The sequence below is a fragment of the Cuculus canorus genome, chromosome 1 (genome assembly GCF_017976375.1).
Source record: "Cuculus canorus isolate bCucCan1 chromosome 1, bCucCan1.pri, whole genome shotgun sequence".
NCBI classification, from domain to species: Eukaryota; Metazoa; Chordata; class Aves; order Cuculiformes; family Cuculidae; genus Cuculus; species Cuculus canorus.
Window position 1 is genome coordinate 24,110,789 of NC_071401.1, and position 12,478 is coordinate 24,123,266.

Sequence of the window (12,478 nt, forward strand, 5' to 3'; positions counted from 1 at the left end):
CTTCTTAGCTGACAAGCCCATTCCTATCCTGACACCTCACGTTCCTCATACTTGGGCATTTCCTCCTCCAATCCCATAACTGATTCCAGGTTTGCTGCATCACTCTTCTTCCTATACTCAGTTTCCCTGCTCAGTGCACAAACCCAGATTGGCATGGTGATAACCAGGCATGTTAGCTACTGAGTATATTCCTTCTAGTTTTCTCTATGCACTTCTATTAGTACATTTCCATCAGGCTATTCCTCCCATTCCTCAACTCCTGTACTTACGGTAGGCAGAACTCATCTCTCCTCACTTTTGACACCTGGGAGTTAGATGTCAAGGTCTGACCAGTACAGGATCTCTTTATAGTCAACAGAGAGAAAGGATAGGAAGTGCCCTTGTCTGTAAAAGGGAAACAGCTGGAATTTACAGGTAGCCATTTAATTTCTGGACTTCCATTTTGGCGAAGATGACTATCACTCAACAAAACAACCTGAACAGCAAACAGCAACCAGAATGGCAATCACAAAATGGAAAGATTCACAACTGACTATTTCCACCCTTTTTGTGTGCTCAGAGCTAGGAAAGCGGCAAAGTCTGCAGAGTGAAATGCTGGTTGCTCCTTTTGAACTTAGAACTGTCTAAAAGCAGTTAGGGAAGAGGCCATAAGACATGAGGTCAATAATAGCAGAAGTCTGAACTCAATCAGTCAGGGGGTTTCTCCCAGTCCTATATTCATAAAGATACATTTCCTCATCCTTAGGGGAAGAACAGCAAAAATATGATTGGTATGTCCCTGCTCTGTAGCTAAAGGGAATCAAAAAGTCTGAAATACTTTGAGCATGAGGGTCTCCGTGCTGGCTCGTTGCAGCTAAGAACACTATAAAAGGAAACGTACCATAACAGCTTTGGCATTGAACCCCTGCTGACCTAAGTCTATCTGGATATATCTGACTTTGTCAACAGAATACTTTGAATATTTTGCTGAGTTTGCTCTCTATTCTTGGACTTTTCTTTCTTTGCTAAGTAAATAAGACCTTTTGTACCATATTTTGTGAAATGGTGAATGCAGTTAACCCTCAGTGGCAACAGTCAAGCATAAGCAGTGCAGATATGGGTAGAAGCCAGAGTCCTGAGCTCTGATTCTATAGACATGAAGATCTTGCATCATTCTTTGAGGTAGGCTATTATACATAAACCAGGAGGACTGTTATAACTACACAAATTCAACAGATTATCTGTATACAAACCTCAAAATGGCAAACCACTAGTATTGGCACCAGAGGAGATCTGGGCCCAACACAACATATAACATATTCAAATAATTCTGAAAGAACTTACAAAATGTTCTCCACTTCTTGCTTAGGGTGGCTTTACAGAAAAATCACCCAAGACCCTGAAGTTCATACCTGATCTAGGCAGTTGCTCCGTAAGTAGCGTAGTGCTTGCTGTATACTTTGGGGAAGAGGTTGTCCTGTTCTTTGGACATGAACTATCAGAGGCACACCAAAGACGTTCTTGTCCTTATAGTCAGGGACTTTCATCCTCTTCATGAACTTTGGCACAGACCTGAAAATTAACATGAACGGGCTGCATGAAAACATCACAGTATTTACCGAGTTTCTCTGAGTAACACTGCTGGCAGAAATTGGTAACTGGGGCCACCTCCTTTTTGATTTTATGAAACAATGTTTAATGCATGATACATGAACACTTTACAGGCTGCATAATTGATGGATTTCTTGACAACTGTTATAAGACTATGGCCTCTGGCTCTAAAATATAGCATAATAATCTGTTCTACTTCTACTATGCAGTTGTCATACAGCTGAAGCCAACATGGTTTGAAGCATCCATTAGGGGCTCAAAGAAATGGCACAGCAAAGTATAGTGGAGAAGGCATCTGACAGAAAAGGAGGTTCATTCTTCCAACATGCTGAATACTTTTTATATTACCAGTTACACGATTTAGCATTTCTATTGACCAACAATGTAGAGGAATAAACGATGGTGGGTAATCCTGATGTGCCAGATTCATCCCTGGTGTTATATGATTTATTGTAGTTGAGTAACTTAAGTGAAGCTGGTGAGCTTGATTTCTTCAAAAAGTGATGTTGAAAATGAGAACAAACTGGATTCCCTCTGTGGGAGTCATGACTGCAGTGGAATTTTTTTTTTTTTTTTTAAAAAAGGATGAGTATGACTTGAATGTGACAAAGATTTTTCTTATCTGTGTGAGAAGGAGATAAAACTTGGATTAAATGGCCTACTGAAGGAGTACAGCACATAACTTTACAGCTATTTAGAGTCCCACTCATAAATCCTTAAAGACTGATTATACGAACTGAAGAAATATTTATCAGGAGGGAAAACCTCTGTACCAACAGCAGGATCTAGAATTTGCTGAATTTTAGTCTCCTTATTTTGAGTTGGATAAGGTGAGATTCATTTCAGTACAGACATTGTCAGCTAGCTGCAGGGAGCTGCTCCAAAGGAGAACAGTGATCTGAGAGTTCATCTTACTGAATTTTAGCTCTCTAACAGACGTGTAGATGGAGTTAGCAGTCCAGACTGTCTCTATACTCTCTGTGGAGTGTGGCATCTCTGGAGGGTGACCCAAACGCTCAGCCTTGGATGGAATGAGCAGCCTTTGGAGTTCCCTGTCTTTTTTCCACTGACCACAGACAGCTGACCCGACTTGCTCAGAGTAGACTTATAACTTCTTGGAGCGGCTGATGTCAGTGAGGTGAATCTCACATTTAGACCCTTGCATCATTTTTCCATTTCTAAAGACGAACTTGTCTTATCTAGTTCACAGCTGAATTTAGTGGGATTTTGGTGAAGTGCCTTGAACATGGAAGCCACAACGTCAAGTCAAATTTTTTTTTGGACTCAGTGTCTCTGTGTATTAAGGAAAGCTTCTGTTATCTTTTTGATTATTTCTCAAATACTTATACTCTTTTATCTATGACCATTTCCATTCCAGTATACTTCAGTCTGCGGCCCATAAGGCTTCATACACTATCAAACATGCAGATTTCTATAGCCAGTTGTTACAGAAGGAGCCACATTGCCAGCATTCATGTCCATCTGCCCTTCACTCCACTCTCTTTAGTGACTAGGTAGCTGCAAGCTCCCTCTAACACAAATACAGGACACAGCTAAAGCTTACGTCTTTTGATCTGTTGTGGAAAGTCCCATAACTATTCTAAACATTCTTTTGAAGCACAGACAAACCAATACTGAATGCATGGAGTATCATAGTCAGCAGTTTCTTTTTGAATCACAAAAGGAATTGTAGAGAAGACTTACTGTAAACATTTTCTACTTTTAATCCCTCTCTCCTAAATATGCATTTTTCTGGAACTGTAGTGTTGTTAGAGAGGCTGGGGTTGCCTCTCTATCAGAGCACAGCAATAAAGTCAGATTTCCAGGATCTATTTCTGACTCTGCCACTGAGTCACTAGGCAGCAATGTATTAAAGAGGACAGTTTCAAATTCTGCATTTGAAGTCAATTGTTCCTCCTAATTGCATTTACAGAATTTAATATCAGAGTAACACAATTAGGAGAAACTATTTTCTTCTAAAAATATCTATCTTCCTGCTATCAATGGTACTCACCAGGTCCAGCCATGTTTGTTTGACATGGAGTACTTTTCCATGATGGCAGTAAGACGAAGCAGAGAGAATTTTTGCAGTAGGTTCAACTGTGCTGCTGACTGGTTGCTGATGTGAAGTGATGCAATGGAGTGGCTCAGGTGATGAGAGATTTGGAAACTATGCCATCGCAATCGCCTTTAACAAAAGAGAACAACAGAAAAATCATACAACTGCTTTAACTGGGCAGAGAAAGATAGTATACTGTGAGATAGGACTGGGCAATATACAAAACATAAATAAGCATACACACACATTTTGGCTTGTGGTGTGTTAACTGAAAGAAAATGTAGCTTGGAGGCAAATAAAACAATTTACTTAATCTGTTTACTTTTGGAAATGCCCAAGCTTTTATTTTTTAATATTAGATTCACAAGTGTGTGTGGGTGTCATCCATGTACTCAGGGAAGCATTGCTGCCTGCTATGCCCTTTAGCCCACAAATTTCCAACAGGATGTGGAAGATCCAGATTAAAATGTTCTCTCCCTGACTCAGAACTGCTATTTGATGCCCAGTCCCTAACCTCCCAGAGGACTTGCCAGACCACCAAGGTATTTGGAGATGAGGTTCTCCAAATATCTTTATTATGAAACACTGAAGAATTTTTTGGAGAAGGGATTGAACCCCATGTCTCTTGGCAAGAGCTGTAACCACCAAGCTATTGAGCCACTTGCATCTTCTCTTTACTCTAATGCACTTTCTCTTTATACTGGATACATTGGAAAAAAACTCATTTCAGTTTCTTGTTTTGCTAAAAATGAGTTCTGGCTCAAATCTTAAGAACTTTGGTACTGCTCATTTACTCAGCAGTTTCCTCGAGTTCACTTGCTTGTGATGGTGGTGAGCAAGCAGTGGCAGCAGTGAACCATGGCTAGGCAGAATCCTCTGTAAGGATGTGACAAGACTGACAGATCAGAGAATACCAGGTATTTTCTCACTGCTTTTGCATATACAAAGCCACCCTACGCACAGCAGTATGGATTCATAAAGGCCCTTACCCAGCACCATGATCCTTTTCCCAACCGGAACTCACCCCTCTGACTTAAAAGAGGTCTGCAAACTATTAGCAAAATCCTGCTTTTCATATATATTAAGAGGTTAATCATATACTGTCATTTCATCCTGTCACATAAGGGACTGAGGAAGACTAGGGAAATTCACTTTGAGCACAAAGGGGCACATTTTTAAAGCAGACCAGTGCATATAAAAAGTGCACAAGACGACTGATGCATAAATACGGGGGTGCATAACTTAAGAAAAACTGAAAATATATCGCACAATGTATACAGATTCCTACTCTGTAATCAATGGTTCAAGAGAGAAAAAAATGCCTTAGTCTGCTCTTTTAAACTAGTTCTCCATTGATTCCGCATAAGAATTTCCATAGCAGGATACCCTTTTCACAAGGCCCCACACTCCCTTGGCAAGTCCCCAGCCCCATACAGGATGAGCACAACTGTAACGGTACACTGCACCTTCTGACTCCCAGGCTGAGAGCCTCTGCTTCATTATATTGCATTTCACAGTCTATGGATTTGTGTACAAAATTTTGCTGCCTACCTGCTTGGCCTTGTGAGTGATGCCCCCACCCCAGAATCTCTCCTGTCCCTAACAGCAGTGGCTTCGGATTCATTCAGGGATGTTCCATCTCTGTCCATGTCACTTGGTGTGGTCCGGCCATCAGAGACAGAGTTTCGTTCAAAATCAAGAGTGATCTGTGCGGGTGACTGGAAAGGCAATGATGGAGGTTCCCTGACTGACACATCATTAGCCGGCAGACCTGGCAATACATTCTTTGACCAGCCATCTACCACCTCCTGGAGTCCATTGACATGTTGCAAAATATCATCTAAATGAGGAAAAAAGACATCTTTCTCTAAATCCAGGAGATCCCCAGTACTAGCATACAAGTGGGAACCTGGCACGTTGTCATAAATACTAATTCTGCTCTCTTTAGGACAGCAAGCCGTCAATCCAGACTCTTTAGGAGTAGAGCAATTCTGCTTTCCCAAAGAGATGCTGCCTGTCCTCCAGTTCACACTGTTACTGTTGTCTGTAGGTGAGAGGCTTTCAATAGAAAGTGCCTTTGGGAAGGTCCCTGGTTTGTGATCCTTGGGAATATGCACAACCAAGTTCTCTTGGGAATGAAATTCATTTTTGTGGTTTTGGTCCACCACTTGCCGTAAGGCCGTTCCTGCCAGAACATCTAGGTCCTCCAGGTACATCCCTCCTCTCTTGTTCGCTTCATGGCATTTGCGTTCCTTCAAACATGGTGTGCTCACCCCACTGCTGCTGTTTTCGGACTGACTGCTGTCACTGCTGGATTTGGCAGAAAATGAAAGTCCTCTTTTGACTGAATCTTGTCCAAAGTTTTGGAGATCACCATTGACTATCTGTACACAGTGCATGTCTTTCAAGGATTTTGGCTCATATTGGAGAACAGGTCCACTTATCTCTAAAGGACCTGTTCTTCCTGAGCCTTTTAGTTTTCCATGTACACCTTTTGCTTTTAGTGTCTCCATGCGTTTTAGAAAGGTTTTTGCTTTGGTTCGTGTTGGTTTCTCATTCTTCAGGTTGTCCCTGGGGGATAGGGCAGTGTTTATTGCAGTGGAGTCTTGCAGCAGTGTGCTTTCTACATCGTGCTGGCCAGAGCACTCACAGGTCTCCCTGGCAGAGCTGCTGATGCCAGACTGGCTCCTGTTGTCACTTCCTCCACTGCTCTCACTGTGAATAGATGAGACCTCAGGTTCACTCAGATCTGTAAGGACACTCTCGCTGCTTGTTGTATTTTTCATTTTAAGGTCCCCAGAAGATCCATGTTTGTCTGATTGGTGAAGCAAAGCGTCAATGTCGTCCACCCGAGACCATCGTCTGCTGGTTCTTTGGAAAGTCCATTTATTACTGATAGCACAGAGGTCTTCTTCATCTGAATCTTCACTCTGAAAAACAGCAAATGGCACACGCTAAAACAGGTGCTTTTATTAATTATTTGAATTAAAGTGAGTGTGCTGCTTCATGTCAGCAACAGGGGGTAAAATCTCCCTGAACATAGTTTACGAAAGACTGGTCATCAGTCCTTTCATTTAATTGTAAAAACTGCAGTGAGCATCTTAACAAATTAGGAATAAAAGCCTACTTTATGTTCAGGAGTGCATGAATCCCATCAATGCCTCCTGGCTTCTGTGGGGCAGGTTGCCTGTGTAGGACTGATGCCCACAGTGACTGTTCAGGAAAAAAAGGGGATTTGGAAGGTCCAAGTAGAGGGATCCTGACTTGCAGGGATGCTGTTAAGATACACATGGTAAAGACTGGGAAGTGCCTGGGTACCACAGCAACATGAGCCATTTAAGAAAAAAAGTCAACAAATACTTGGTACTGCATTTTGTTTTGCAGTGAGAACCAAGTCAACTTCTATAAACTTCACAGACCAGTACAACTAACCAAATTTACATAACTACAGATCAACAACCATGATGCTTAAAATAACAGTAAAAAAAATAACATTTAGAGCTTTTGCTTACAGTGAAGTGCAGGCAAAGGAAGGCAATGAAGGCAGCTGTGGAGGTGTGGGGAGGAGAAACAGCCAAGATCAGTCCTGGATGAAGTAGCATCTACAGTTGAGGTGAGCTTTTCTACAGTGGCAACAACTATCTTCATTGCCTTCGCCATCAGAGGCACGCCAAACTTGGCTACCTCCAGCCTGCCACACTGTCTCTGCCTTCCCATGACCTCTCCTGAGCCAGAAGCAGCCCCACAGCCCTTCCTGGCCTCATCCCTCAGCCTGGGGCATGAGGAGTTGTGCTCATGTTTAGGCAGCTCCAGGAGCTACTCTGCAATGCAGCTAACATGCACCTTGAAAAAAAAAAGGATAAAAAAAAGCTCATTTTTTATCTGTTTGCTCAAATAAAAAAAGATACATCTTCAGCACGAAGCATTCAGTCAGTGTTGAACTCGCTGTTCTCTATGGATGCAAAGCCCACAGTTGGTAATGAATATCCTTCCTGACTTTGAACCAGGTTTATACTGCACTATCCTTGTACATTTGTTTTAAAGCAAAACGAACTAACTTCACCTACATGACATCCAAACAGCTCTTCAAATTCTTGGAAGCAGTATGAAGGCAGTAAAATATGACAGGCTGTCAGACTGAAATGAGGTGCTAAACCAGAAAGACTATTTTGGGATTGGAAAAATTCTCATTTGAGAAGTCTATTATTAGCAGTATTTTTCTATGAAGTTTTCATGGTAAACTTATCTCCCATCTCCCATAGGCCTGTCTTACTGAAAAATGTAAAACGAATTTTATCAGAACCCCCAAAACTTTAAATAATGCAAACCCTCAAAAGACGGAGATGGAGAACAGTAGTGCGCCAGGTCTTACTAATGCCATAAATTGTTGCCAGTTTATCACTTCAAGTTGGACAGATGTTTCAGATCATGTCCAAACTATAAAACTGCTATGAATTTTTGCATTTAGTCATCCCTATTTTATGTTACTGAGGTGTGCAGTGCTTCTGCAGCTGATATTAGTTTACAGGAATGGCTGGAGATCTTAGTTCTGCAGCTAGCTAGAGAGGAAAATTAAGCAGCTAGTGAAGCGGCACGAAAGGGACTAGAAAAGGCTAATACTCCTTTGGCCATTTTGTCTGCAGGGAAGAAATGTCATACCAGACAGCTCTGCCTTGGTTTCAGCTCCAGTTTGCTGTGTGCATATACAGAGCAAAGGACTGCACAGGCTTAGGAACTTAAAAATCATCTATTGTGGTCTTAGTAGTGCCACAAAATGGATATTTTGAAAGCCGTGAAGGTATCTACTTTTAAATATTTAGTAGTGGTAATTGTATCTACAAAGCATACTATGGCTGAAGTACTGATGGCACCAGCCAATAGGATGAAAATATAATTTTTTAATTCGTTGTACATCCCAGTGTGCCAAAGGGACCTTAAAGAAGGGTCTTGGCTGACACAAATCCCTGTAGCTGTCCTGATATTACTGTATGAACTGACAGGATTTAGCCAGTATTTTCTACAAGTTGGAATTGATTAAACTAGCCAAAGTGGTACAGATATTGTGAAAAACACCAAGAGGAGAGCACAGAATAGGAGATAGAGATAGACATAAATTCAATGGTGAATACACTTTAAATAACTTTTAAAGGAAAGTAAGTTTTAAGATTTTTTTTTTAAAGAAAGTAGAGATGAACAGAAATGAGTATTTGTAGTAAACAAGTTTTGCCTTTAACCACACAAAGATAGAATGATGGTCTGCCCAAAAGCCAGTCAGAAAGTACAGAGGGTTTTTGGTGTAGAAATGTGCACCTAAATGAAAAGAGAGTTTAGTTTATTTATTTTTTTAAGTGGTGATGAAGCATGCTTATGCTTCATCAGAAGAAAAATCAGAAAATGAGATATCTGGATACTGAAATGCTGCCACTGTGACTCACTCCAAATTCAGCTCTCGTACATGTCCTGTGACATAATGTGCTTTTCTTTTGATGGAATCAGTAGAAATTCTGGAAGACACGAACACCCTCAATGACCCACTGTTCTTGTTAGATATCAGAGTGCCCTGACAAACGAGACTGTCATAAAAAAATGCAGAGAGCACTTTGCCAGCTGACGTGTCACCAGCCATAGGGACAGTGGATCTAGAGTAGGTCTGAAAGTAATGATTCATCTTTCACAGGCAGAGCAGACATCTTGGAGCATTGACTGTATACTCCTACTGACCTAGGGTGAAATCGAGTGCACAGCTTTGCAGCTTATTCAGAAGTCCATTTAATACCATTGTGTTTGGGAAGACGAGAAGGGGCAAGTTTCTTGAGGAGTGACCGATAACATTTGGCAAAGAGAAAGACCTTTTGATTCACAGATTTGTCACAGTTGATTTAAAATAGTACAGCTATTTGACTGAGGATGTACTTGCCTGAGATACAGAGGGATGCTAACAAAAGGCAAAAAGCGGATTTATTTGTGGTGGAATTCTGCCACATTTTTCCATCTGGGGGCAGGAATTCTCATAAATCGACAGCTGCAGAAAGCATTTAATCCAAAAGCTAATCTCTGTCTGTCCAAATCACTTATGGACGTATTTGCGACACATACATGAGGATTTCTGTATGCATCTCGATGAAGCCAACGGGAAGAGCACAGCCCGCAGCATGAACGTATGGGGATGGAGAGCGGGTGGTGGAGAACACTGGCTTTCACAGTAACCTTGTCTGACAGCTTGCTTGGCTCTATTTTGATGAATTACTCAAGCAGCTGTGCTAGTTCTGTGCAAAGCTCCAAGCCAAGCTGATTTTGCATTTCATTGTTCAGATCAACATAAAGACTACTAGGAAGGGCAGTTTATGCAGAAAATAAAGTTTACTTGGTTCAGTGTTCAATTCCAGCCCTAATTTTGAACTTTTACACTTGTATTTATACTTCCTCCTGTCAGCAGTCTCTCCTTCCCCTTCTTCTCTCCCCCACGTTCTCTTCTACTTTCATTTCCTATATATGTACCATCCCAAATCTCCTTCATCTCCTCTTTCTCTTGATTTTCTGTGCTCTGCTTTTCCCCGGCCTCCTGCAGTTAGGGACCCAACTAGCTTTTGTCTCCCCAAAATAGTATCAAGTAAAGCAATGTCACTTCCATAGCAAAGTAATGGTCATCTGCAAGGAGAGCAGCAGGAGACTTCAGTCCATTCAGAACAGGGAGGAATGGCAGCAAAAAATTAATAAGACACAACAATAACAAGAAAATCCTCCTTTTTTAACCCAACATAATCAGACACACAAAGAAGCAAACTAGTAAGCATACAAACCTCACACCAAATCCAAAATATTGTTGAAGAGAAGGACAGGAACTAAACAGAGCAGTCGTTCATCTATATGTTGCTTTTTGTAATTCTGTCTCTTGTGCAGCCCTTGTTCAAGCCCTGCTTGCACACAATTACACAAACTCATGGACGCAAAACAGACACCACTCCAAGCAGGTCAATGACACAATCGATTGAGTTAGTTTTTGCTGAAGGACCTCAGCCTCTTCTTATAGTGCCTACCCACTCAAATCATCAAGTTATTGCATAGCCAGGGCATTTTACTGTTCCTTCTGTCAGGTATGAGGTGGGTGTTTAACATGGAGACTCTTATCAAAGACAAGAAGAACCTATCAGGCCTGAAGCAGTGAAGAGAAGAGGATCCTGTGACTCCAGTGAAAGGACGAAAATGCAAGCTAAAGAGGCTACATACGTAAAGGAACAAATGGACATGAGCCAAAGGCAAAATATCTGGATGTTAAAATCATTCTTTGTTCAAGTTTCCTCAAACAATGACCAGTATGAATAGATTGAATCTGCACCAAAAATGACACCAAAAGACATTAACAATGCAACTCTCAGAGATATTTTTTAAAAAGCATTAGACACACACTATGAGGAAGGGAAAACAGACACCAAGATTTCTCAGTTGAAAACTACCATTGTACATTACGGAAGAGCTTGCGGGAATGTGTTACCAGAAAACCAAACATTCAACAGTTAATGCTGGATATATTACAAAACTCTCAAGATCAATAGGCAGTTTCTACATTCCTCATCAAAACCCTTTAAGCTCAAATAATTCTCATGTTACACAGGAGCTTGTAAAGATGACAGAGTTTATTTTCATACTCTTAACTGGGAATAAGTCAGTACAAGAAATAAAGAAAAGCTATTGTTTTCATCCAAGCAGCCACCACTTTTTCCAAGCAGGATTTTCCACTGTATACTCACATGGCACTGGCAAACAAGCCTAATGAAACCGCATTGCCTTTTCACCCACTAACTCAAATTGCACATACGTAAAGTTTTAAGTACTGCGTGTACGCTTTTAACACACGTAGCATTGTTTCTACTGAATTAGTCACAGTTTTTGCCATTTTATTTAGAATTTCAAGATTCAGCAGTTCACATTATCATGTGTCCAGATTATGCTGACACAGACGTTCAAAGTCAAATACACTTAACTTACTTTTAAGATCATTACTGACTTATAGATTAAATTGAGGAGGTCTTATAACAAAAGCTGAGGTCAAGCCAGCACATTTCATGAAGTTTCCTTACCTTTTTTCTTTGGAAGTTCACATCGAGTTTCATTGAGGCGCACTTGTTCAGTGTGTTCAGTCGTCTACAGGGCAAAGCAAGTTCAAAACATTAGTAACAACTGATTAAAGGGCATGACTTCTGCAAGTTCAAAAGCTTTTCTTTTGTCTGCCTGTAGGGTGCTAACTGCATATTATTCCAGGCTATAAGACCACTGTGTTAAAAAAAGCATCATAGCTTCACATTATTAGATAGCAAGGTTTTATATACTGCTTCTTAATTCATAATTAAGAATAGACATTTATGTACTTAGCAAAAGGAAATGGGTATAAACAAACACCTCTGATCGATGGGGTAGTGGCAGGAGACAAAGGATGTGAGCTGCCTTCTGCAGGACTCTGACATAATCAGTCTAAAATGATTTAAAATTCATGTTAGGGAAATTCAAAGCACTTGTGAAAGACAAAAGAAAAAGATGCAGTTGCTTGCTTTAGGCAGTTAATATCTCTTTTAGAAAGCTGGCATAAAGAACTTTCAGCAGTTAGTTAAATGTTTCTCCACAGCCAGTAGTTCCTTTCCCACCTCTTTGGATCTTGCAGACAGGTTAACACCCAAAATGTAACAAATCTAACATCTTTAAATACATATTTTTTAATTATTTTTTTACTGTATTCGTAATGATATTATCAAGGATGCCGTAAGGCTTCTGTTCCTTAAATCCAGGGCTATCTCATGACAACAGCGGGCTGAAATGACAATCCGATAAAGATAA

The 12,478-nt window shown here is 40.7% G+C and overlaps 1 protein-coding gene across 6 annotated transcripts in view; it reads right to left on the reverse strand.

Moving 5' to 3' along the window:
- The window catches only part of STARD13 (StAR related lipid transfer domain containing 13), a 309,317-nt gene that overhangs the window by 17,813 nt on the left and 279,026 nt on the right, over positions 1-12,478 (reverse strand). For all 6 annotated transcript variants that reach the window (XM_054050879.1, XM_054050950.1, XM_054051117.1 and 3 more), the window contains 4 exons: positions 11,728-11,791; positions 5,201-6,579; positions 3,605-3,778; positions 1,392-1,551 (listed from right to left, as the gene is read on the reverse strand). In XM_054050879.1, coding sequence (XP_053906854.1) covers positions 1,392-1,551; positions 3,605-3,778; positions 5,201-6,579; positions 11,728-11,791 — 1,777 coding nt within the window. The remainder of the gene's footprint in view (positions 1-1,391; positions 1,552-3,604; positions 3,779-5,200; positions 6,580-11,727; positions 11,792-12,478) is intronic.